This window comes from Chanodichthys erythropterus, chromosome 14 (genome assembly GCF_024489055.1).
Source record: "Chanodichthys erythropterus isolate Z2021 chromosome 14, ASM2448905v1, whole genome shotgun sequence".
Taxonomy (NCBI): domain Eukaryota; kingdom Metazoa; phylum Chordata; class Actinopteri; order Cypriniformes; family Xenocyprididae; genus Chanodichthys; species Chanodichthys erythropterus.
The window spans coordinates 24481840-24507528 of NC_090234.1; the positions used below are offsets into that span (position 1 = coordinate 24481840).

The following is a 25689-nucleotide window of genomic DNA, read 5'->3' on the forward strand; positions in this document are numbered from 1 at the left end:
ATCCAGAAAGTTACTCAAAACATATTTAAAACAGTTCTACCTTAATATTATAATCAACAAGAATACTTTTTGTGCCCTAAAAAAAACAAAACAAAATAATGACTTTTCAAAAATATCTAGTGATGGCCAATTTCAAAACACTGCTTCGGAGCTTTATGAATCGAATCAGTGAATCGGAGCGCCAAAGTCACGTGACTTCAGCAGTTTAGCCGTTTGATAGGAGATACAAATCATTAATTTGAAACAAAAGATTCATAAAGCTCAGAAGCAGCGTTTTAAAATCGCCCATCACTAGATATTGTTGAAAAGTCGTTATTTTGTTTTTTGGTGCACAACAAGTATTCTCGTTGCTTTGTAATATTAAGGTAGAACCACTGAACTCACATGAACTGTTTTTAGTACCTTTATGGATCTTGAGAGGTTCAGTGGCTTTGCTCTCAATAGAGTCCTCACTGAGCCATCGGATTTCAACAAAAATATCTTAATTTGTGTTCCGAAGTAGAACGACATGAGGGTGAGTAATAAATGACATTATTTTCATTTTTGGGTTAACCAACTATATGGAGTAAATGAGCACTAAAGAGTTCTTTTGGCGAAATTTGATTGTTGAAGATTTCTTTCCAAAATCATGGGTAATGTAGTTTTTCACCAGAATTCTGCTGTTACATGATTATTTAAAAAATAAGTTGAAATAATATGGGCTGATGGCTTCAACAAAAGCATATGCCATAAATTAACAACCTCGTCGCACACAGTAGGTATTTAACAGTTTAAAATGGAGAAAATTCATTTTTACTTCCAGAACCCACTGCACTCTCAAAAAAATCTGACTTCCAAATTACAGTTTTATTCAAGCTTTGTAACTCAATTAGATGCTTTATAATTCACATGAGCTGTAATTACACTTCTGTAAATCGATCGCAGGCTGTGGCAGGTAGCATAATGTTCTCACAGAACTTCATTGATTAAAACAGAAAAACGTCATCATGATGTTTGAGACCAAACAGGGCCACTCACCGTGAATGCTCTAGGAAGAGAGGTTATTCGGTTGGCCTGTGTGCCGAATGGCCTAGGCGTGACTACAGAGGGGAGTCTTGCGCTATCTGATCTCTGGTAGCTCCTGGGGAGGGAGGCAGAAACTTGATCCAGCCCAGACTGCTTTGTATCCATTGAATTGGGCTTATACAATGAGCTAATGGGGCTGCTGGAGTTCTCAACTGGCTTAGTGTTGCTAATCAAGTCCGAGCTGTTGAGAACGCTGCTGGGTTTACTGACGCTGATGGGCTTGATCATGCTGGTGGGCTTAATCAGGCTGTCGGAGAAAGCAGGAACTGGATCATCCAGAAGGTTTTGGGTTGTTGTTTTGCTCTCCTGAATGCTGTAATTCATTGAAATTGGGATATCTGGACTTGAGCGATCAGGTTTGGTAGGAAAATCAGTCTGATCTGATGCCAGCGTGCCAGCCACAGGTTCCTTTTCTCTTAGAGATGGTATGGAGGGTAGGGAAGGTTTGTCCGTGGGAGCGTAAGGGACGTCAATGGTGTAGCTACGTGCTGGCAGGGTTCTGCTTCGGGGTACAGGATCTTCAAAGACATCATCAACGCTTGAGTTAAAGCGGTCCCTGAAGTCGCTTTGCTCACGGCCCTCTCTGAAAAGGAGCAAAAGCGAGAGAGGCAGGACAAGTACCGCGATTAGATTACACTTTTACAATGGGCAGACAACGGATCAGAGAAAGTAGAACACACTACACTCTCCGCACAACAGCGGACGACAGAATGACAAAAAACAACAGTGACAGCAACATTTCATCATAGTACACCACAAATAATAACAAAAATTAAATAAAATTAGGGGGGGGTGGGGGGGGGATTAAATAAAATATACAGTTTTGTACGGTTTAAAATTTAGAGACACACACAACTACATCTAATTTGAAAGAATGTACATTCACCTCCCATCCTGCATTTCCTTGAAGGTCTTTGATTTCCTGGCGCTGCTTGAAGTGATCTGCTCGATCTGTTCTCTCTCCTCTTTTTTCTTCACAATGTCAGAATTCACACTTCTGCGCTTATTCTTCCACTTTGTAAGATCCTGCAGGGACGAGGAAAAAGACGATCAGCCTCCATAACTGGAGCACAGGTGCTTATTCATAAGCATTAACAGTAGGAGGGACAGTGCAGAGGAAGGGTGGAGAGACACAAGGACAGATTGAGGAGTGAGGGAGGACTAGATTTTGCCGGTGTCCTATTTTGCCTGTTTGGCTCCACCCGACTTCTTTTCCCAAGTGAATTAGGGGCCCGTATATGACCTAAATGCTGTTTTGAAGCTCAGTCCAACCTCATTCACACTACAGAGTAATACTGAACAGTTACAGGCTACTTACTATTGATGTGACTGTGTGGTTCGAAGTAGTCAAGGTCCTTATGAGGACATCTTACTAGTCTAAACTTTCACTGAACCACAGGCCAAACAGCTGCAGTTATGAATATTATCAATAACAAAACTATGTGATCCGATACTCACATCTTGCCATTTATCTTCATTCTCCTTCAACCGAGCACGCATCTTCTGCAGCTCTTCGAAGCGCAACTCTATCGTCGAGGGGCTGAGCTTCGTCTCACTGTCAGTTATGTCACTCACTGATTTGCTCCTGTAAACACGTTTTTCAAAAAAAGGAATTCATTGGAATACTAAGTTAAGGGAAAAAAGTCATGCATTAGGATGGAAAAAAGATTTTAGCCATTCTGCGTTTTGATATGAGTAAAGGAGTTACAGCTCACATCAAGCAATCATAAATAACAGAAATATACAAGACAAACTATTGAAGGGTTAGTAAAACAGCAAGTCAAAATTAGTTATCAAATTAGACAACTAACGAGTTGTTATATATGTTATGTTTTTAAACGAGTTGCTTATTCAATCGCTTCCACTCATGTGACTTACCTGTGAGAGCACAATACGTCTGCATTGCAGAAGTACATCTGTGCTTTTCATGCTCTGGATCTTTCCAGAAGGACACGTTTGAACAGAGATTAAATTAGCCAGCAGTGTGCATATCTGTAGTCTACATGGTTTTTCAGTGAAAACATTTTAGACAGCAGCCCATGGGATCATAGCATTGAGAACATTGTGAGTGTCAGTGCTTAATATAGGGGAGAGCGGAGGAAACAAAGGCCTATGCAGCAGCAGTGACCATGCACACAAAAAAATGCCGTTCCAAAGCCACAACTCACCCTTTACTATCAGAGCTTTTCTGGAGCAGTCTATAGGAGCCAAAGAGAACCACAGCAACAACATAGTCATATTTTGTAGTGATGATTGACAGTTTGTATTGAATGACCAATATAGTAACATTCACTATCGTTCAAAGATTTTGGGTCGGTAAGATTTTTTTAATGTTTTCTTAATATTAATAATATTTTTATATTACTAAAATATTAGAATTATTATAATAAATATTTATTCCTATGAATTTTCAGCATCATTACTCCTGTCTGCAGTGTCACATGATCCTTCAAAAATCATTTCTTATTATCAATATTGAAAACAGTTGTGCTACTTAACATTATTTACACATAACTGTGATCCTTTTTTTCAAGATTCTTTGATGAATTCTTTGAAGCATTTATTTGAAATAGAAAACGTTTAAAATGTCTTTAATGCATCCTTGCTGAAAAAAGAAATTATTTTTCAAAAAAAAAAAAAAAAAAAAATCTTATTGACCCTAAACTTTCGAACGGTATTGTACATGTCAATAGCTTAGCCACACCGCTCCAGCTATGATCAAGTGCATAATGATTATTTACATTTACAGTATATAGTCATGCTTCAGCATTCAGTTAATTCGCTGATTACAGACTTGGCTGTCTGACGTTTAAAATGAGCAAACATAATATTAAATGTCAGTTGTAACTTAGTTTAGATACAGTTTAAGGTACAATGACATCATTGGAAACTTGAAGAATTCCCCACCAATCCCAGTGCGGTTGCTCTTTTTAATGCCCTGACATTACATGGACTCTGATCAAATGTAATGTTGTACTTGGTGTTCAAGTGCTAGGTGTGTTTCCATGGTCACATAAGTGTAAGTTCCAGCTTTCACAGGATCACAAGGGTGTGGGGAATTTGGAGCTAGAAAGCATTGTAAGCTACTTCGTATAAAGAGTGAATGTGTCTGACTGGATTATTTATAGACATAACTCAGGTTTTAAAATTCCACCACAGCTTAGCTGGATACACTTGCGCCTTATAAAGTCTGTTAGGACTTTAGATTTAAACGAAAGTCAAAGCAGTTGAGTCTGTACTTGATGTATCAGTGGCTTAGATGCTTTCATGACCAAAACTTTCAGTCTTTTATTAAACACAAGCAAAATGCATTTCACAGGCAATTGGTCAGTCTCTCCAAAGACAAACAAAATATATCTGTATAGCAAATGCCACATTCTTTGGTGTTCCTATAATCAATAAATCTGCTTTTAATTTTATATAATTCAATAATGTAAACAAAAATAAAGTTATTAAAAATATATCAATGCCCAAGTAATTAAACCATTTATCCACCTATTTTCAATCCAGAAATAAGATTTCTTTGAATGTGCGAGACATTTGATTCATTAGCCACTATACACAGCAAAATCACCAGAGTTAAATCAAGAGTACATATGGTCCCTCTCTAAATAGTGTTAAAATAACACTAAAGCAGAGTTAAAGTTAATGAGATAATTAAGCAATCAATTAAGTGATGATTGTGCATTAGTGATGAACACCTGCTGTTAACAAGCAGAATCACTGAAGAAAAGAGAAATGCAAGAACTACAACTGACTTCAGTCACAGCCTTATTAATTGCTTAATTATCTTAATAACTTTAACTCTGCTTAAGTGTTACTTTAACACTATTTACAGAGGGACCATATGTACTCTGAGCAGAGTTGATTTAACTCTGGGGATTTTACTGTGTAGGTAAATAACTAGAAGAATAACAAGAAAGCGCATTAAACTGTAAAACTATATGGGTTACAAACCAGTGTGTTTATGATTGACAATAAATTAAAATAATATGATAAATACCAGTTTATAATATCAAGCAGCATAACGGACTGTTTTCGTACAGCTAAAGTAGTCGGAAGCAGCTGACACCAGAAGCCTTGCATATTAAAGTAAAAGTGGCTGCGCTCACTTTTATGTTAAAAATAAGGTGGATAAAATGCAGCTTGTATCAAATTTCAACACTGAAAACCATTTTGTCATCATCACTTCATGCACAAACTTATTTAAGGAAACCAAATATCTACCTGTTACAATCATTCATCAAGTTGCAGGTCTCATGCAATCAAAGTCAAACCCATATCGGACTCAAAAACATTTGCCATTGCCAGTGTAAGATCATAGTTAACACGAGAATGAGAAAAGTACACCACAGATGAGATCATGATGACAAGCGCACACAGGCATTTCTGCAGGCTCAGAAACCTAACCTCTCCACCATCAGCCTCTTCCTGTATCGCACACGGCTGGCCTCTCTGATGGCTTGCCATTTCTGCATATCTTCTTCATTGCAAGACAAAGAAACACTGGGAGACCCCTTTTCCTCCATCCCTTGGGTATTTAAAGCTTTTAGCTTCCTAAGTAGCATATCATCTGTCTTCAGGTGCTGTTTTTCTCTGTGTTTAATCTCTGGTTTGGATTTGCTCTGTCTGGGTTCAATTGGGACACACATCAGCTTGGCCTGCAGTTTTGGTGGCAAAGCCCATGTCTCTGGAATAGGAACAGGGTGGTAGTTATCAGGGGCCCCAGACAGAGGGCGATGACAGATTTGCTGTTGAGCCCTTCGAAAAACCACATCATCTTTTTCAATGTCAGGATAAACGGGTTCCCCCTCATGACGGGGCTGAATTACCACTGTGACGTCGGCCTCCGATCTGCGGCGAGGCACCAGGAAGTTACCGTACTTCAACTTGGCCAGATCATCACTCGAGTGGAAGGCTTTTGTACGACGTGTAAACATATCGTCATTTTCCAAATCAGGTAGGATGTCGGCAGAAACGTTGTATGGGTCGTTAGGGTGCTCACGCCCAAGGAGGGGATGTTTTTCGCATTTTATGAGTCTGGGGCCAGAAGCAGGATCTGGTCTGGGCCAAAAATCAGGGGGCTTTAACATAGAGAGCCCAGCACTCTGCTGAGCAACCGTGAGGTGTTGTGTTTGAGAACTGTGGGCGAATGAAAGGAGAAAAGAGTAAAGAAAGGATTCAGAACATGCAAGGGGACAGTGTAAAAATCAGTTAAGACCAGTTAACAAGAGTAGTGCACGCAGAAGGATGCAATTAACTATACAATATAAACGTAACAGCAGCATAATGTGGACTCATTTTGCTCTGGATTTTGGAAAAGCAGCAGTGTTCAGCAAGCGCTCAGCCACAATTAAATTTAATAAAAGATTTTTTATGAATCTTGAGGCATACAATAACTACAACAGTAACGACATGTTGGAATCTCTTTAAGATAATTTTTTTTCCAGCTGATGAACAATAAAAACATTGGCTGTAATCAGAATCTTGCTTGAGCATTTAAAGAAGCAGGCGACATAATAAACAGAACATTAGAGTGCATTGGTGTGGACTCTAGTTATCGTTATAGTTCTCTTTATAGTTATCGTTCTTGGTGTGAGCGGGCCTTTAGGCTCCAAAACTGCACCAAAAAATACAACTTGTTCGCAATATTCCACATTTTCTGAAGCCATATGATAGTTTTGTGTGAGGAACAGACCAAAATTTAAGTCATTATTCACTGATAATACACCCCTCAAGTCAGTAGTGGCAAATCATATAAGAACTCAAAGAGTTGAATGAAATTGGTGTATTTGTAAAGGAATTGATCAGTCAGATTTTTAAACTAAATCAGCTATATTCATTGAAACGTTTAGACTCGAAAGAATGATTTGTTCAATGATCTGGTACTCGAATTCAACTCACTGACTCAAATGAACAGCATATTGGATGGCTTTATCTCCTCTCAAATTATATGGCTTCAGAAGACTTGTAATGTTAGGAATGAGTTATATGGACCGCTTCAGGTTTTTTTTTTTTTTTTTTTTTTTTTTTTTTTGGGAGATATGAACAATGTTGTTGTACAGAGCAGAGCAGTTTGAAGATTCAACTTTTTGGATGAACGTCTGAATTAAGTGATGACTAATATTATGCTGATAGTATGATCCTTCTCACCATTTCCATTAGGAAACAAATGTACTTGTCTGGTGAGATCATTAACATTCACAAAGATGTTTATCAATACAACACTACTTATTAGTAAGCATCAGTCGATATATTTATTAGAATATGTGGAGAAGCAGATCAGGGGAAGTGAGCTGATGTCCGGTCCTACTGCATATGTGGCTGTGATAAGGACCTGGGTGTGGAAGTGAGGCTGGACTGAGCGAGGCCTTCAGGTGCATGGGAGTGAGAGGAAGGGGGTTCAGACTGAGTGCGAGAAAAAGTAGGTACAGAGAGCCAGGGATTGATGTCACCATCTGATTCTTCAGAGGACGAACCTGACTTCTTGCGACTGGAAAATGTGTGGTGAAAGAGCACAGAGAAAGAAAAGAGAGAAATGTTAGTAACCATCACCAGAGAGAAGACCAGAGCAGGTAATAGAGAAGCCTTAGTGATAAAGTAAATAAGAAAAAAGAAACCTCAGGGTTTACAGTGGCATCAAATGCATTTAAGCCACACTTAAAAATATATTAAATTATGAGCGAAACAAATGTACTGCTCAAAATCAAGACAAAAACTAATACAAAATTTGGACATGTACTGGTTGTCAAATTTTATGAAACATGTCAGGCCTAAGACCATTTGTTTGTAGATCCCACTTAATTGTATAATATATTGTGTTATGTACTTTACTGTACTTTTTCAGAGCCCCTGGATAGCCAAACATGTCAGAGAATCAGAAATTAATATCTGAACACCTGATGGACTGATCAATAGGGCTCAGAATTGAAAACAGGTTCTTAGTCAGATTTCATTAAAATAATACTGTATTTTTTATTTTTTTTTAAATTCATTTTAATTACCTAATTATTTTCATGGACAGTTGCCAATTCTAATAAACACGGGACAGCTGATTTATTTTTATATTATTATTGTTTTTTAAAACTGAAACTTTCATAATTTGACAACAGCTTGTAATGACAGTAAGAATTGTTAAATTCAAAATAATGTTAAAAATAATTATTAATAGAATCAATAAGGAATCAGAACCAAAATAATTTCCTGTATGATTCCCTCCCCTTCTGCTAATCTGGAATATCAGGCATGTCTTATTTAAATTAGGTATTCCTGGAGTCAGGGATCAAATAATTTATGTTCTTTTCTTAACTTATTTTTTTTTTCTTTTTTGCCTCAGTACTGGACAGACCTGAAACCTTGGATCTTCCTGTACCAAGGGCGGCGCTGGGAGCCCAGTTTGATCATCTTCACATGTGCATCCTCCTCAGGTGTCCAGAACTTGGGCAGAAATTTATCAAAAGGCTCTGTGGCAGATGTTTGGGGCATCAGGCCAACTTTACGGGCATAAAGGTCATCTTGAACAGGATCAGCATAGCCAAACTCATCATCCTCTTCTTCAGAGTCATCGTAAATGCAGGCGTCAGTGGATACAGGCCTCCTGTAAGTCCTCTGAAGAGGCTGTGACTGATTGCTGCTCAAAAGACAGCCATTTTTGTTATATACTGTACCACCAATACCACATCAAACCATCCATGGTTAACAAGCACACCAAACCATAAAAAAAAAAAAAAAAAATCAAACATTGAAAACAAAATGTTTCAAAAAGTCCACGCTAAGGATTGAAAATCAAACAAAATAATGACATCACAGCAACTCAAAACCAAACTTCGAAGGTTTCTGAAGAAGACCCAAAGTTAACATTGATAAAATAGCAAACGGATGCGTGTCAATGAAGCCAGTTTCTGACCTGAGATGGGTCAGTGACTGCCGGGGCACATTACTGACAGTCACCTGTGACCTGGAGGTACACGAGACAGCAGCTGCCTCCAGCGGGCTCATGGGTAAGGCAAAGTTGGTCGGAGCGACAGGGGATGGGCTGTGAAATCTACGGCTAGCGAGGTCATCTAGAACCACGTCGGGATCCGGACGATCTGCATCTGAATCACTGCTCTCATACTCATAGGCCAAAGACTGGTGGGCAGTTGTCTGGGATTTCAACCCGGTGATAGATGAAGGGTCTGAACCTGCCCTCTCATGACTGGGACGCACCACCAATGATGGTCACGAAAGCACAGTGAAAATAGTGAAATAGTGAAAGTTCACCACCAAGAAATAGTGGGACAGTCAAACATGGAGAAAGCTTTATATTTACCGTAACATCGCAACCAAATAAAATAGAAATATAATGATAAACATTTCTAGAAAGCAAAGCGAATGTTCAAGACACAAATTTTGAGAAATGTTTTGAGAAAAGTTCATATTCAGGTCTTTTGGTGGCAGGTATCAGAGCACAATGTGTTTTGAAACTCTAGAGGAGACAGATTTACTAGGGTCTTTTGTTTGGAGAAAAATCTGAAAAGCTCTCTTTCATTGCTGTTTAGGAGAAACTATTGAGATATTAAGCATTTCATGTATTACATAATAAATCACTGATCAGATGGTCACTTTTCACCAGAGTTCGTGAATATACCATCCAATGAAAACCCCCATTGAATCTCTAGCGTGTAGACTTGCATTACCTAGAAAAAGTGCCGTCATCTTCTGTGAACATAGGGCTAGCCCAGCTTCTTCTGTTGTCCTCATTTCGCTCAGCGCGTTTCTTGCGTAATGGTGCTGGAACATAGCCCGACTGCTTGTCCTTTGTTGGCAGGAACTGATTGAACGGAGTGGTGGTCTTAGGGGTTAAGACCAACGAACGGCGGTATTCCTTAATTTCTGACATCGTGAAGCTCAGATCTGCTTCAGGGTCACTACCACAACCTGGAGGAACAGCACAGAGAGCCAGGAGTGTGAGCGTATAAACACACACATTCACACAAGATTGTTTTTCTTTCCTGGTGGGGACTTTCCATTGACTTTTATTGTTTTTATACTGAGCTAATGATGTTTTCTAACCCATAACCCTAAACCTAACCCTTATAGACTAACCTTTTTGAATTTCGAGTTTTTTATTGAGACATTATTTAATATTTTTATGAAGCAGTTTTTCTTACAGTAACTGCTGGATGGTCCCCATAGGTGAATTCACGCTTTACTATCCTTGGGGACAAAATACGCACTGCAAAAATTTATTTCTTCAACAGAATTTAGATTTTTCTTATTTTTCTTACACACAAATCTCACTAAATTTAATCAAGAAAAAAAAAAAAGACTCTTTGCCAATAGGGTAAGAAAATATATTTTAGAAAATAAAATTATTTTACAATTATAAAATATAAAATATATACAATACAATATTATTAAAAAGTTTAAGAGCAGTATATTTTTTTCTCAAAGAAATAAATACTTTTATTTTTCCAAAGATGTATTAAACTGATAAAAAATTTCAGTAAAGAATTTTAACTTGATAGAAAAAATTATATTTCAAATAAAAATCACATTTTATGCAAAAATATTAAGCAGCGCAACTGTTTTCAATTGTGATAAGAAATATTTCTTGAGTAGCAAATAAATTACATTTTAACATTTATTATCTCTGAAAATGTCTTAATCATCCTAATATTTGTATTGTTGTAAATATTTTACATGGAAAGAAGTTTTTTAACACATACTTCTATGTAGTAAACATGGCAGTGGGAAGCGACTGACTCATTGGCAGGTCAGTGGGGAATAAGAAAAAATGTCTCACTGGGGTGAACGTGTAGACAGTCCAGAACACTAATTATATAAGCAGCTAATTACATCAGGACCTTCCTCATGAGCTGCAATTGAGCCCCTGGGAGCATGACTGAGTAAAATATCTGCTAATGTCACTAAAACTCAAACATGTAGAATTGTAGAAAATAGTATAAACAAGATGGGAGTTTGCACTTTCCATCAAAACAGTATCTGCTGACAGACACCGTCACAGACTTCAAAATATTGCTCATGACAAAAGCCTTAAACGGTATATTTCGCATACCACTAGAGGGCACCAGGCATTTGTTTTGACAAGCAAGAGTTAATTAATAAACTACATTTAAGCCAAAGCTATCTGTGGTCAGGTCTTTAAACTTATTTTTGCATATTTTTCTTGCACTGATGGGAATTGTTTTGTTTAAAAATACACAAAATGAGAAATCCAACTCTACTTTTCATACAACTACTCATCTCTGACTCTCAAAGTCAAACTAGAACACGCAAGAGTGACTTCAGAGATTGAAGAGTCTTACCCTCGCTGCTTCCTTTGAGTGTAGCGTCTGAGGATGTGCTGTAAGTTCTGGAGCCCAGCGAGTCGAGACTGTCTAGAGAGTCTTCTCTTCTGTGTCCGGCTCGTAGTGGGAAGAGCTCTTCTTTCTCTGAGTACCAGCTATCTCTACGAGTGCCGTTTTGTGCACTGCCCCGCAGTGATGTGCAATCCTCTAGTGCCTGTCGAGCACAAGGGTGTGAGTGTGAGGGAGACAGGCCGACACACAGCATTCACAAGGGAAAAACACAAACAACAAACACAGCACACAGCCTCCATCAGTGCATAAACACAGTCTTGCTCATGAAAATCCAGTCTCTTCCACTGGAAGTCATGCCATTGAAGTCAATCGGGTACACTGAAGTGTTCAAACTCATATTTTGTTAACGGTGTATGCTTAACACAAACATTTGCACTGCTGATTCTGACTACAATAACTGAAATGTGCAGTTTTAAACTAGTTTTATGACAAAAATGTTGATGTCACTTAAAAGGATACAATAAGCATGGCCAAATTCCATTCAAATTCTTTTGTGGCATGTGTGTTGTTGTTTTTTTACAATATGTAACAGTATCAAAGCAATCAGATTAATTAAATGCTATTGGCTGACTATGTCCCATAATATTTTCTTATATTTACACCATGAGACTAGTATACTGCATTCTTAGCTAGATATTTTAAATGCCAGAATGGATGTAAAATTAGATTTACTGCACATGGTCAGCTAGACTAGAAGAATCCACAGTATTCACACACTCCAATATAGAGTAACATCTAAAAGTAAATACTAAAGTCAAATACTGCATAATCTTACCTTATATAGTGCTGTGCCAAGTAATCCTTCAAAAGCCTTGAGTTTTAGGTAAGGTCCATTGTAAAATGGATCAGCATATGCCTTTCTGCCCAACCAATATATGGTGATCAGAACCTTTAAGACAAATCAACACAAATGTATTAGTACATATTGCAACAAAGATGCAATTCAATGACAATAAAAAGACACTGTGTCCCTGACTGCATGCTAAGATATCAAAAGGAACTAGATAGAACAATTTTAAGACATATAGACTGGTCCAAAAAAGTATAGAATTTATTATTATTATTATTTTACATTACTCTTTTTAGTGTATAAAGTTAACAGTTATTTTAATAATAATATAAACAGTTATTTTAAAAATTGTAATAATATTTCACAATATTGCAGTTTTATTGTATCAAGTAAATGCAGGCTTGGTGAGCATACAGTACGAAACTTCTTTCAAAAACATAAATTGTTTTATAACTTGATATGTAAAAAACTTATATATGCTTAGATATCTTGTTCAGACATTCACACTTGTGTCCAGATACTCTTTGGGCCACTGCATTTGTTCTCTATGGCGGTCAGGGATGTCTTGATCAGTGTACTTGAGTTTTTAGACAAAGCTTCTTGAAATGTTACATACTGCTACAGCGCTACTTTAAGAGATAAACAGACAACCACAAACCGCAGTGTGGGAACTATAAAGTGAGCATTTTATTTGGTACCACAGGAATGAAGGAGAGACTCCTTAAGCTCACAGCATATTTCAAATGAGCAAATTAGGGGATAAACAGGATTTCACACCAACCCAAATAATTCAGCATTAGCACTTACATTTTTGAGCCTCCTGCTGCTCTCCTGGCGTCTGTTGGGGAGAAGAGGTGTTTGGTTAATCACTCACAGTCTGGGAAAAGGACAATAAAAAAACAGTGGGCATGTTTTGGGTTTCTGTGTGCCCTAGCGAATGAGCTAGAAGGTGAGAGCACAATCCCATCAGGCCAGCTCCCAGCAGCTCTATACAAAAGGATACACACTGAAAAAACACATTCACTCAAACACACTGACAAACATGGCAACATAGGGACGGCTGACAGCAGATATAAAGACCTGATAAACAACCCTACTAACAGTAGCTCCACTTTAAATTGACAATATTTTTTATTTCATAAATACAACAAGCAATATAAACAGAAAAAGTATATGTACTGTGTGTATGTTCTACTTTTGTGTCACCTTCTTGTCCTTGATTGGTTATTTATGAGCACTGTCAGGTTGAGACCAAATAGAATCACTATAAAAATACCACATTCATCGATGTAAAACGTCTATAGCATTTGAACTTAAGATTCCTGACATCCTTTTGTTGTGTGTAAAGTGAGAGTGAGGTACTGTATTTCTTCCTCTGATGTTTGGACCAAAACATTTTTATAATAGTTGAGCCATTAGTAATCTAAATAGGGCACTGGATAAATATGTACTACAATATAATGAAATAGTAGTTTATTAATAAGATATATTAAATTATTATGTATATATGCAGGGAATTACGATATCAAAAAAAACCAACAATCATCATCATCATTTGTACTATTATTATACGTTATCAGACGTCATATGTCTGAATAAGTTTGCAAAACTCAAAAAACGTGAGGCAATCAGTTGTCAAATTTTTAAAGTTAAGAAATTCAAAGTTTAGGCCTAAGTAACCAGAACTGGCAGATTTTTATTTTGTACTCATACATTTTAATTGTTCTTAACTTGAATAATTAAGTACATTAATTCATACATTTAACTTCAAATTATCATGTAACCTCAATGTAAACATTTTTATTAATGTAAACTTAGCTAGCTATAACAAGCAAATTCAGAAAACGCTAACTTGCTAACATGTTAGCAATAGCATGGTATAACCCTTACTGAATGAATAAAGCAATATAAAGCATTTATAACATACTTGTTCTCAAACCAATCAGCATGTACCATTTGTCACCATGATGGTAACTCTCCAAAAACCCACATTAACAGAAACTCTTCTAAATTAGCAGAACAAACCATTAATAACTACTAAATCTCCAACTTAACATTAATCTTGCACAAAAAAACAAACAAAAAAACAAACATTACATAACACTTAATTTTAGCATTTACTCTCCCTTTCAAGTGCCACAGGCAAAGCATGCTGGGAAATAGAAATCCCAGCCCAGTTTCAGTTAAACTTAAATTAATCTAAATTAAAATAAATAAGTTCATAAAACTCAAAACAATGAAACAGTTCGGTTTACTTAAAATATATCAGTTCTGTGAACTTGAAAGAAGAACAAAGTGCTAAATACTCATAAAAGTTGATTTGACTGAACTAATTGGTTTAATTTAAGTTTGTCCCACTCAAACCAATTAATTATTTTGAGCACTAGGGTTTACAGTGTATGGAGAAAGATGCTTTTTGTGTCCAGAGTGCATATTTACAGCATATACCAGCAGGTGCAAATAGGGCCATGCTAACTAGCCAAACTTTGACTCCTTGGTCTTGCCTGCAACTTTTATGCCTTAACAAAAAATAACAACATTCCCGTTTCAGTTATAATGATTCAGTGTATGTGCCCTATATGACTGTTTTACAGAGCTCATTGCCACGGTCTTATTTTTACTCTCATTATTACATGACACAATTTAATGATTTACATATTAACATGTTAATGGGCATGTCATTTGGCACTCATCTACATGTGTCCCATTTTCCTAGAGATATAGGTAATACAACGGTACAGGAGCTCAGGCCTGGACCGTACATTTTAGTATTTGGAGCGCCCAGCAGAGTATTTAAAGTCACCATGAAATAAAAATGGACCATTCTTATTTTTTAATGGAATATTGCAGTGTTTATTATAAATGGTTTGTCCTTGCACATCTTTTTTTTTTTTTTTTATGTGCCCAAATAATTTTTAACAATCTAACAATCCAATCAATCCCCGATGGACTTTAGTGACACTGGTGCAGTTGGAAGCACCTGCACTGTATAAAATACTGACAGTTTCTAATGGCACAACACCTTCAGAGTGAATACAAATACATTTTAGCTGTGGCAGCCATGATGCAAGATTTATGCCTACAAAGTTCAACAGCTGAGAGGTTGAAGAGTGATTATGCTAGTCAGCGACCTGTGTTTTTCAAGCTGGCGAACCTGTATGACATGTTCAACTAGCTGAATGAAGGCGTTCCCTGCTCACAAATAACAATTTATTGCTCCAATAAAAGTCGTAAGAGGAAAAAAAAAGTCTGTGTCTGCCATCAGAACAAAGTTCACATTTATAAAGCTGCTTGAAAAAAAAAAGTCAAGAACCTTCTGATGCCTGTTACCTAATGATAATTTATGTGTTCTGAAAAGCAAAAGGACTCTTTGTTGCGGTGAGAAAAGATGGAAGGAATCTATTTTATTTTGGGAACCTCAAGGGTGTATTTTCGTTTCATGTGATCAGCTGTTCACTCACATGAATATGAGGCATTTATTTATCAGCAAATCCTTAAAAAACAAAAAAAACAAAAAAAAAAACAACACACACAAAAAAAACCCACAAGATATTATCTTATTTAGAATGTCTTGATCTTGAAAAGGAAAGCTAAATCAGCAAAATCAACATTTATGATCCAATCTGATTAAAGAGAAAGTTCAGCCAAAAATGAAAATTATGTCATCATTTATTCACTGTCATGCTGTCTTAAACCCACATGACTTCCTTCTGAGGAATGCAAAAGAAGAAATTTTGAAAACTGGCCCTTTTTTCTTTGCAATAAATGAATAGGGGCTTAAACTTTCAAACATCAAAAAGGATGCGCAAACACCATAAAAGAATAAAATTGTCATAAAAGTAGTCAGTTACACATAAATTTTGTTTTTGTTCCTCACAAAAAGCTATAACATGCCTTGCAAGACATGCAGTAAAGCACATGAGCAGTACAGACCACTTTTCTAATACTTTTATGGTGTTTTTTTTAAATCATTTTGGAGCTTGACAGCCCCTGTCCGCATTCATTATATTAAAATGAGTGGTTAGAATAATTATAAAATAAAAAATCACTATTGTGTTCCAGAGGAGTAATAAATATTGATGGGATTTTCATTTTTGGATGAACTATCCCTTTAAATTGTTAACACTGGGTTATGTTAAAAAAAAAAGAAGCGCATTTATGTTTAACAGCCACTCTTGCCACTCTTAATTCTCCATCTTTTAGTAAGAGAACTGTGGCTGGAACATTCCAATTACAACAGCTCATTTTTCTACTCAAAACACTGTCAGACATAATCAGAGCACAAATGCTTTTCAATGGGGTCTTTATTCACACATCAGGCTTTTAATGCTTTGAACTAATGTGTCTAAACAAGTACAAGACTGCGTTAAATTGCTTATAATCACCCGTCTGTTCCCAAGGCAAAAAAATATTGTTTACGCTAATGACCGTTTGTGAGAATATAATGTTTGCACTGTTACATTCACACAAAAGGCGACATCAAACTGCTGTTTGTATTTTTTTATATTTATGTGTAATGAACTCAGAAACTAAGTTACATTCCCAAAAGCTGTATTCTGTCCGCTTTATGGCCTAAAGAGCAAGTCAATGTCATAAATAAGTACTGTACCAGTCCGTGGGAAAGTCACAACGACATTTAGGATGTGTCTCTCTAGAAACCAAACCATTTCTGTATGTGTGATTATTGTGTTGGAACATTTCAAAGTAAAACACAATGGAAGTTTCTAAAAGGCACTGTGCTGTTTCTCTTCCAAACAATGTCCAAACTACAGAGGCTCATAAAGATGTTGTGAGTGAAAAAGTAGGATAGTCTATAATAGAGATTGACTATCGCCTACACATAATGTAAAATACTTACACATGGACACAAGTCCAGCCCTCAGTTTCACAATATCCACGGCATATTTCTGGAATTTTCAAGCCGTACATCCGTTCTCAATTTCGAAATAATTTGAGTCCATAAAAGGCCTGCCAATCCCTTTTGGGCAATGCAATAAAATGACACAGTGACAATGGACAGGCAGGTTCATGACACATCAACACCCCTCATTTATAAAGTGGGTGTGTGTGCATAGCTGGGATATTAAGATCTCACAGCCCAGTTCAACGGGTAACATTCAAAGGGTAAAGAATATTCCTGGTTTAATGAACGAATGATACTAATTAGTCATGCCAGCTTGCATCAATTGTTCTTTGTTTTTACTCACAGCTCTATGATACAACATATACATTTCAATGAAGGCATTTGCTGTGATTGATTGAATGTCTCCCAAAAGGCTTGTTACATTCTTATCCGATTCACCAGTTATAATCCACAAGTAAACACTGTAAGGAATAATTTTCACTAGTCTGATGAGCGATTTGTTGCACAAATGCAGCTCTTGTTTGTCTGCTTATGGCATGGACAATTGAGCAATTCACAATGTACCACTGTCCCTGTCATAGAAACCACTGATGCCATCCAGTGCCACACACCATTGAGCAAATGACATATTCATTCTCCCACAGAAATTATAATGAAAACATAACATTACAATTCACATCACTGTAGATCTAAAGTGGATCTTTAACAAATATAAACAGTTCACCAATAGTACTTTTTTACTGACCTAAACGGACTTAAAGGGATAGTTCACCCAAAAATGAAAATTATCCCATCATGTACTCACCCTCAAGGCATCCTAGGAGATATATTTAAAAATATCCTGACTTTTCCAAGCTTTACAATGGTAGTGAATGAAGGGCCAGCGTTTGAAGCCCCAAAAAAATGTATCCATCCATCATAAAAATAATTCATACGGCTCCATGCAGTGGGTTAATAAAGGCCTTCTGAAGTGAAGGGATGGGATTTGTAAGAAAAATATATATCCATATTTAAAATTTTATTAACTAGAAGAACTAGTTTCCGGCAGACGGTCGCACGCATCGATTTGCAGCGGAAGAGTAACCTCTGACCGGATGCATGATGTAATGACAAAACGCTGGTCACAAATTAGAAGTCTAAAATGAGAAATTTTAAAGACAAATGTCAGAGGATTTCGATATAAGAGAAGACTCTTGTTGCACAAGTTGAATTTATGCGTACGGTCTTCTGCTGGAAGCTAGCTGTCTATTTTAGATTATAAAGTTTTAAATATGGATATTTTTCTTACAAAATACCATTGCTTTGCTTCAGAAGGTCTTTATTTACCCCCTGGAGCCGTATGGATTATTTGTATGATGGGTGGATGCATTTTTTGGGCATCAAAAGCTGGCCCTCCATTATAAAGCTTGCAGAAGCCAGGATATTTTAAATATATCTCTGATTGTGTTTTATCTGAAAGAAGATAGTCATATACACCTAGGATGGCTTGAGGGTGAGTAAATCATGGGATAATTTTCATTTTTGGGTGAACTATCCCCTTAAACTACCGTTCAAAAGTTTAGGGTCTATAAGAATGTTTAATATTTCTGAAAGAAATGTAATTACTCTGATGGCAAAGCTGAATTTTGAGCATAATTACTCCAGTCTTCTGTCACAAGATCAATATTATCAATGTTGAAAACGGCTGTGCTGCTTAATATATTTTTGTGGATATATATATTTTTTTCCCAGAATTGTTTGATGAATGTTGAAAGAACAGCATTTATGAAATGTATTGCAACATTATAAATGTCACTTACTGACCCTAAACTTTTGCATGGCAGTGTATTTAAATCTAAAAAGAAGGAGTATAACATTCAATTTTCAGTAACCAGCTAAACGTATCCAACAGCCAACCTCAAAGCACATTTGAGAACTGCTCTAACAGTGGTTTATGTGTCAATCAGTTCGGAGCTTGGGCATGAGATGATGGCATGAACAACATTGTTACTGCACCACTCTGCCACACTGTATTGTTGCTGTAAAAACAGAAACAGGTACAGAATGACATAAAGAGTATTTGTGATCATGTTGTGTGAATCCACTTGTAGTCAATAACTGATGATTTCCCATAATTATTAATATTGTTAGAAATTGAAAAGTGAGGCATTACCAAGACTCTTAATCAGATGAAATGCTATAAATTACTGGAATGCAGGAAGAGATCAAATTCTTTATCGGTCACTGGACGAGACAATAATAAAACACAGAGACAAAGTTCACACAGCTAACTAGATTTCACCACCTACAATGACAACCCTCTGAACTATGATTTGCCACTAGTCATAGTTGTCATATACCAATAAATATCTTGTCCATTCCATGACAAATTTTCAATCCTGTGAATACCAATTTATAAAGAAGATGGATGGATATCGATACATCCTACATTTACTCAGCACTAACAAGCACTAATCTGCTACCAGTACCTGGACAAAACATTAGTCATTTAAATGTTATGTTCATTATTTTATTTCAGCTAGGTGACAAGGCAACATTTCTCATTTAGTTTATGAACTACTTAATGAACTAAAATAACTAAAATTGAAATAAGAAATAATCAAATCTATACAGACATATTTAAAAAAAGAACTAATAAAAATGACAATAACACGACAATATACTAAAACTTTGATTAAAATTGAACATTTTTAAAATAAAAACTAGGGATGCACTGATACCGAGACTGGTATCTGTATCGGGCCCAATACTGTGCTTGTGACTTCAAACTCATCAAAATGCACATGTACAGTGTTTGTGTACAGACAAAGAAACACTGACAACAAAACAAAGACATGGAGATATCAGAGATAAAAGATGTCTATGAATGCATCTAACTAAAAGATTAAAAATGTATCTAACTAAAAGAATATTAAACATAAATTCAATATTTACGTATAGCACAAGCTGATAAGTGAAGCAAGCCAAGTGGATTTATAGAAGTGCAAGCTAGTCGAGCACACATCCATTTTTTCACAAACAACGCTAAAACGTTTGCAGTTTGGTTGGATATGTCAATAGCAAACAAAGTAAAATGACGCACCTATTACTAATGTTACTTAATGGTAAGAGAGAGAGGGACAGACAGACAGACAGAGTGTGCGCTTAATTGGTGATCGCTCACTCAGCAAACATGCATAAGTTGGATAACAACTAAATCGTATATGTAGCCTAGTTAAAATATGAAATGTATAACATGGTTCCCTACATTATTACAGAAAACAAACTGTGTAAACTAAATGTATGCTGTAGATGAAATACGAAATATATGAAACACAAGCAATAAAATGAACAGTAACAGAACAGCAACAGAAGCTTGTACAATACATTTTAAGAATTAAGCATGGAAATAACTGAAGGTTATTAATTCTATTTGCTAAATGAAATTTCTATACCCATTTTTTATTTAAAAAGAATAATAATTATTTATTAAAATTATTATATTTAAATATTATATAGAAAAATTACAAATGCAATGAAAATACAGGTATCAGTACTCTGTATCAGCGAGTACCAAAAAAGAAAGTATCGGTATCAGACACATTCTGGAAAGTGTGGTATCAGTGCATCCCTAATAAAAACGTATTATACATAAAATTATTAAATGTATTAATAAATTATTAAATGTATTAATATTACACACGTGTGTGTGTGTGTGTGTGTAAAAGTAAAGTAATGTTGATCGTGTTTATTGGCACACATAAACAAGCCATGAAACTGAGCAGCTGTCGTACTGGAAGAGGCTGCCCGTGGGACAGATGACCTGGAGTTGTTTCCCTCTCTGAGACACTTGCTTTTCATGGACTGATGAGTAATAATGAATGTAGACCCTGCTTATCTCAAGCCTGCCGGCAATAGGCTGCAATATCTGCTCACGTTGCCTTCTGTGTGATGGTGAACAGCCGCCATCAAACTCCACAAGGGCTATAAACCACAGATCAGTGTGGGAGATCTGAAAACTTTAATGTAGCGTGCAAACTCTGCCCTCACATTGCAGATGCTTTACTGCCATGTATCATTTACTGCTCATATATATCGCTTCAGAAGACAAAAAATGCATGGCATTTGCTAGAATGATTTGGCAAGTGTCGTAAAAACCTTAAAAGTGTTGTGTCTGTGTTGGACAGTGCTGACTGGGTGTAGTCTAATTCTTGACCAGCTTACAGTTATTATATGCAAATTGCATGGTCTACACAAACCTGGAACAGAAAATACAAGCCAAAACGTTAGCCTTCTTGTTGTGTTCTTGATGTAAACACAAACATGTTTCTGAAGCATGTAAAGTTACACCAGGAGAACGAAGGAGAAAACAAGCTAAAAAAAGAAACAGGAATCAGGAATCATATCACTGCTGCACTCCATCTAGTGTCAAAAAGTGACCTTTCAATTCTAAAATTAGGAACCCTGGAACTCTTCCGACAAATGCCTGACAGTGGACGCAGATAAACCCTCACTTCATGCTCACAGCCACACACCCTCAGACATATACAAGTGGAGTGAGTGATTATAATTATAGCCTATAGGGATTGGATGAGTTCTGTTTAATCAGAGCCTCGGTACAGTTTCCATGGCAGTGAGGGTGTGGCATGGTAACCGTCATGCAGCAAGGCTTGCTTTGTTTAATCTCGGCCCACAGGTTAGTGTCTGACATCACTGTCACTTCTGTTGAGGTAACAATGACAGGATTGGCAGAAACAAAGCCCTCCCTTGCCCTATTCAAAGCAGTCTTATCATTATGGGTAGGTTAATTTCACATATTTGAATCGTTACTAATTTGTATGTGATGTGATACAGCTATGATGTCACAATGCTCTAAAGCACACCGATATTTTGTGCTGGACTAGTTCAAGCCACAGCTGAACACACCTTAGTCAAATGAAGCCGTTCACAAAGGGATCAACTATCAGAAAACACAGGAAAAGAACAAAAGTCATTTGCATACAGTCCACTAAATAATTAGATCATCCCAAATGATATTTTTTATGTTGTTCCAAACTCATAATTATGAGTTTTTTGTTCTTTGAAACACATAAGGTGAATTTTTGAAGAATATCATTAGAACTCATTTTTTAAATAATTAATTGAATGAGAGCTGAAGCTGCAAAAAAAAAAAAAAAAAAAAAAAAACCCATAAAGCTATGATTAATATGGTTTATATGACTTGTGCTCTATATTTCTGTCTAAGCCTTAAGGTCATATGATTTGTTTGTGAAACAGACCTTTAAACCATTATTCACTGAAAAACTTGACATTCGCCTTAACTCTCCTTGGCAAGTTCATGAGAATTCATGAGGGCTTATGAGAGTAGTAGTGATTCCCAATGCACAAATGAATGATCTTTTCAGTGAATCTGATTAAACATATCATAAAAGTTTCTGAATGATTTATTTACGCATTGAACTGATCCGATTCAACTTTTCAAGTTACTAACTCAATGATCTCGATTAACAATCCACCGACAGCAAAGATTGTCAGTAAACAAACATTCTGTTAGCACAGCTATCGAATTACTTCAGAGCACTTGGAAAATAGCACACAATTCAAGCAAACTACTTTTATTATACTTTCATAGTGCTTTTGCTTCCTTTTTTGAAGCTTGACAGCTTAATTCTCCATTCAATTCAACTTCACAGGGAAAAAAACAACCAGCAAATTTATGAAATTTCTCCTTTTGTGCTTTATAGACAACTAAGTCAGCTTTGGAACAACATGAGGGTAAATGATGACAGAATTATTATTTTTCTGTGAACTGTTGCAATGAATTATTAAATGTTCTAGTTCAATTTAAGTGACCTTGAAAATGTAATAGCCTAGTACTGTTTTTGTTCACAAATATCACAATGCTATTGCGGTGATGAACATGTCAGAGCTAAGCTGACAGATCTCACAACGTCACTGCCTCCCAAAGACACACCTGTGAAAATACTGAACAGGTTGATCAACATGCCATGGTTTTCCACCCTGGTCACAGGCTGGGCTGATCCAAAACACTGAAACTACAACAATATAGCATGATTACAGCATGCACACAACATAAACACCCGCAAGTGGCAAATTCACCCACAGCGCACACAGAAAGTCTTTAATCTCTCTTCATCTTGAATTTACACATACACAGGCCAATTGTCAGCTTGTGTTTCAGTGATAGTGAGAGTTTATGCTTAACTCATGAGGGTGATTCTGCTTTTTAAAGATCAGATTATAGTTTCATTGCAACTCACCTCTGCTCTTCTTTATTTATTACCTCTTCTCTAACTTTAATTTCTCACCTGACAAATAAAGGGCATAGCTAATTCATGATTTTCATTTAATATTCAATGTATTTTCATAAAGAAAACAAGTTCATACAAGCCAGGCATGATTGTATGATAAATGTTATTGAGCTACTATGTCAACAACCACAGAACGTCCCAAGAATCTTATAAAAATAGCTATTCACATTGACTTTCATACTGGCTCAGTTGAATTTAAATGACTGGCTTAGTAATACAAGCCTGTTTTACAAAAATATGTGGATATGATACCAGAGGACAATAAGATCTGCCAAAATCACCATCCAGTGAGCCATAAACTGCGGTTGGACACATTTTGTTACAGCTAAACCACAGCTATTTTCACATTGGCGGAAGGTCAAACATATTACCGAACATTGTAAGTTGAGAAAACCAAAACTTACTTGACAGTCACACGTGTGGATAAGTCTTGCAGGTCTCCTGGGTGGAAAAGTTGGGCTTCTTTTAGTCCAAGCTTTGCACAGGCTTTTAGGAAGAGGCTGATGTTGTCCTGTCGACAGAGAATGTTGTCCACCTTGTGAGTTACACAGCACTCATACGGGAATTCTTTGGCACACACAGCCCAGAAATCATTACATCCAAAGTTCAATCCAGTGAGCTGAAGCAGTGGGAGGAGACGAAAGAAGGCAATAAAAAGTGACACCACAAGAGCAAAGAATAAAGGCAGGATATCACTGATTGACCTGTGACTGTACCTGTGAGAGTAGGAGTTTGGCCTTGGGGCGGTGCAACAGCATGACACAGAGTGTCAAAGCCACCAGTCCCCTCCCCCGCACATGTAAGGCAGTCACACAAACACACACACGCACTCTCTTTTCACTCGCTCTAGACTAACCCAGAAGCATACCTACATGTGCACAAACTCAAACATACTTTCCCTTTTCACACCCAGAAACTGCCACTCAAATCTCTCAGCAGAATATTTGAGGAATCTTCAGGGTGGATTATTTTGGAGACGGGGTTGCCATGAAACACAGGTGACTGAGACGACAAAGTATTTCCCCCAAGCAAATGTTAAAATTGCTCGGTGGGTGGGTAAGGAAATGCTTTTAATATTAAGGAAACTCAAGATTGTGTGTGTGCATTCACATATACATCCGGTATGTTGATGAATGTAGACTATCATGGCACTGAAGTCGTGTTATGACATTATTTCAATTAGACTTGATCAACCATCTGGATGATAGTTCAGAGCGTGTAGCCCACCCTTTCCTGCTTTCCCGCTTGCTCTGAAATAATAACAGGGTGCTTCGGCCTATATTTAAACAGCAAACATGCTTATTAGCAGATGGCAAAGAGGTGCTCCACTTCTGAATCACCTCCTCGCCTGCTGTTAAATCCTTTCCAGAGGTGCAAGGTCAAAAGGTCTCACCCTGACCCTGTGTGTACGTTTCATCTGTGTTTAAAGGTGACAAATGAGATACACTGCACAGAAAATGGATGTCAACAACAAGGCGTCTCTTATTGTTCAGTGGCTCAACCAAATTCTCACACTCCAACATCTAGTTCAGTGTCCTTAACCTTTAACCTAGACTTATGCAAAATATCTGAGATATGAAAAGGTCCAGCTAGTCACCTGTTTATCTGAATACCTGAATGCTAAATGTCTTGAAGCAGGTGGTAAGGAAAAACAGACTATTACATGTTTAACCTTTACTTGAAATTTTAAATGACCTACAATCCAAACAGGACATGTTAGTTAAAACATTAACATGTTTTAATAATTTAGCACAGATAGCTTTGGGACAGTGACATAATCACTGGCTAGAGTGTGTCAGATACCTCTACCTATAACAATATCACTTTGCACAAGCAAAATTCTTCAAATGTATTAAATTAAGGTCTAGTTCTTAGGTTTCATACAACACAATAGTTGCAGGTTCAATCCCAACTATATGTGACACTGGATCTATAACTTTTGTGTCCTTGAACAAGGCAAACAGCATGACAATTGAATGTTTCTGCAATTAGCATACTGAACATTGATTTGAGCTACTAACTGTAATGAACAGTACTCACCCTCATGTCGTCCCAAACCCGTAAGACCTTTGTTCATCTTCCGAACACAAATTAAGTTATTTTTGATGAAATCTGATGGTTTCTGTACCATACATAGGCAGCAATATCATTGCACCTTTTGAGGTCCAGAAAGGTATTAAAGGGGTGGTTGATTATGATTTTTTTTTTTTTTTTTTTTACTTTAGAAAGTGTGTAATGTTGCCATTAGAGCATAAACAACATCTGCAAAGTTACGATGCTCAAAGTTCAAAGCAA

The 25689-nt window shown here is 36.8% G+C and overlaps 1 protein-coding gene across 3 annotated transcripts in view; it reads right to left on the minus strand.

Annotated features, from left to right (window-relative positions):
- Window positions 1-23112, minus strand: part of lmo7a (LIM domain 7a) — a 39398-nt gene extending 16286 nt beyond the window's left edge. The window contains exons 1-13 of one of the 3 annotated variants that reach the window (XM_067410199.1): window positions 23037-23112; window positions 13027-13057; window positions 12205-12318; window positions 11376-11571; window positions 9744-9984; window positions 8972-9262; window positions 8414-8695; window positions 7403-7558; window positions 5476-6207; window positions 3234-3263; window positions 2524-2650; window positions 1952-2091; window positions 1018-1648 (exon numbers count right to left, since the gene is read on the minus strand). In XM_067410199.1, coding sequence (XP_067266300.1) covers window positions 1018-1648; window positions 1952-2091; window positions 2524-2650; window positions 3234-3263; window positions 5476-6207; window positions 7403-7558; window positions 8414-8695; window positions 8972-9262; window positions 9744-9946 — 2592 coding nt within the window. In that variant the 5' untranslated portion in view covers window positions 9947-9984; window positions 11376-11571; window positions 12205-12318; window positions 13027-13057; window positions 23037-23112. Of the gene's footprint in view, window positions 1-1017; window positions 1649-1951; window positions 2092-2523; window positions 2651-3233; window positions 3264-5475; window positions 6208-7402; window positions 7559-8413; window positions 8696-8971; window positions 9263-9743; window positions 9985-11375; window positions 11572-12204; window positions 12319-13026; window positions 13058-23036 lie in introns of those variants that run through there. The other 2 variants (XM_067410201.1, XM_067410200.1) reach the window with 2 other exon arrangements.
- Between the last annotated feature and the right edge of the window lie 2577 nt (window positions 23113-25689).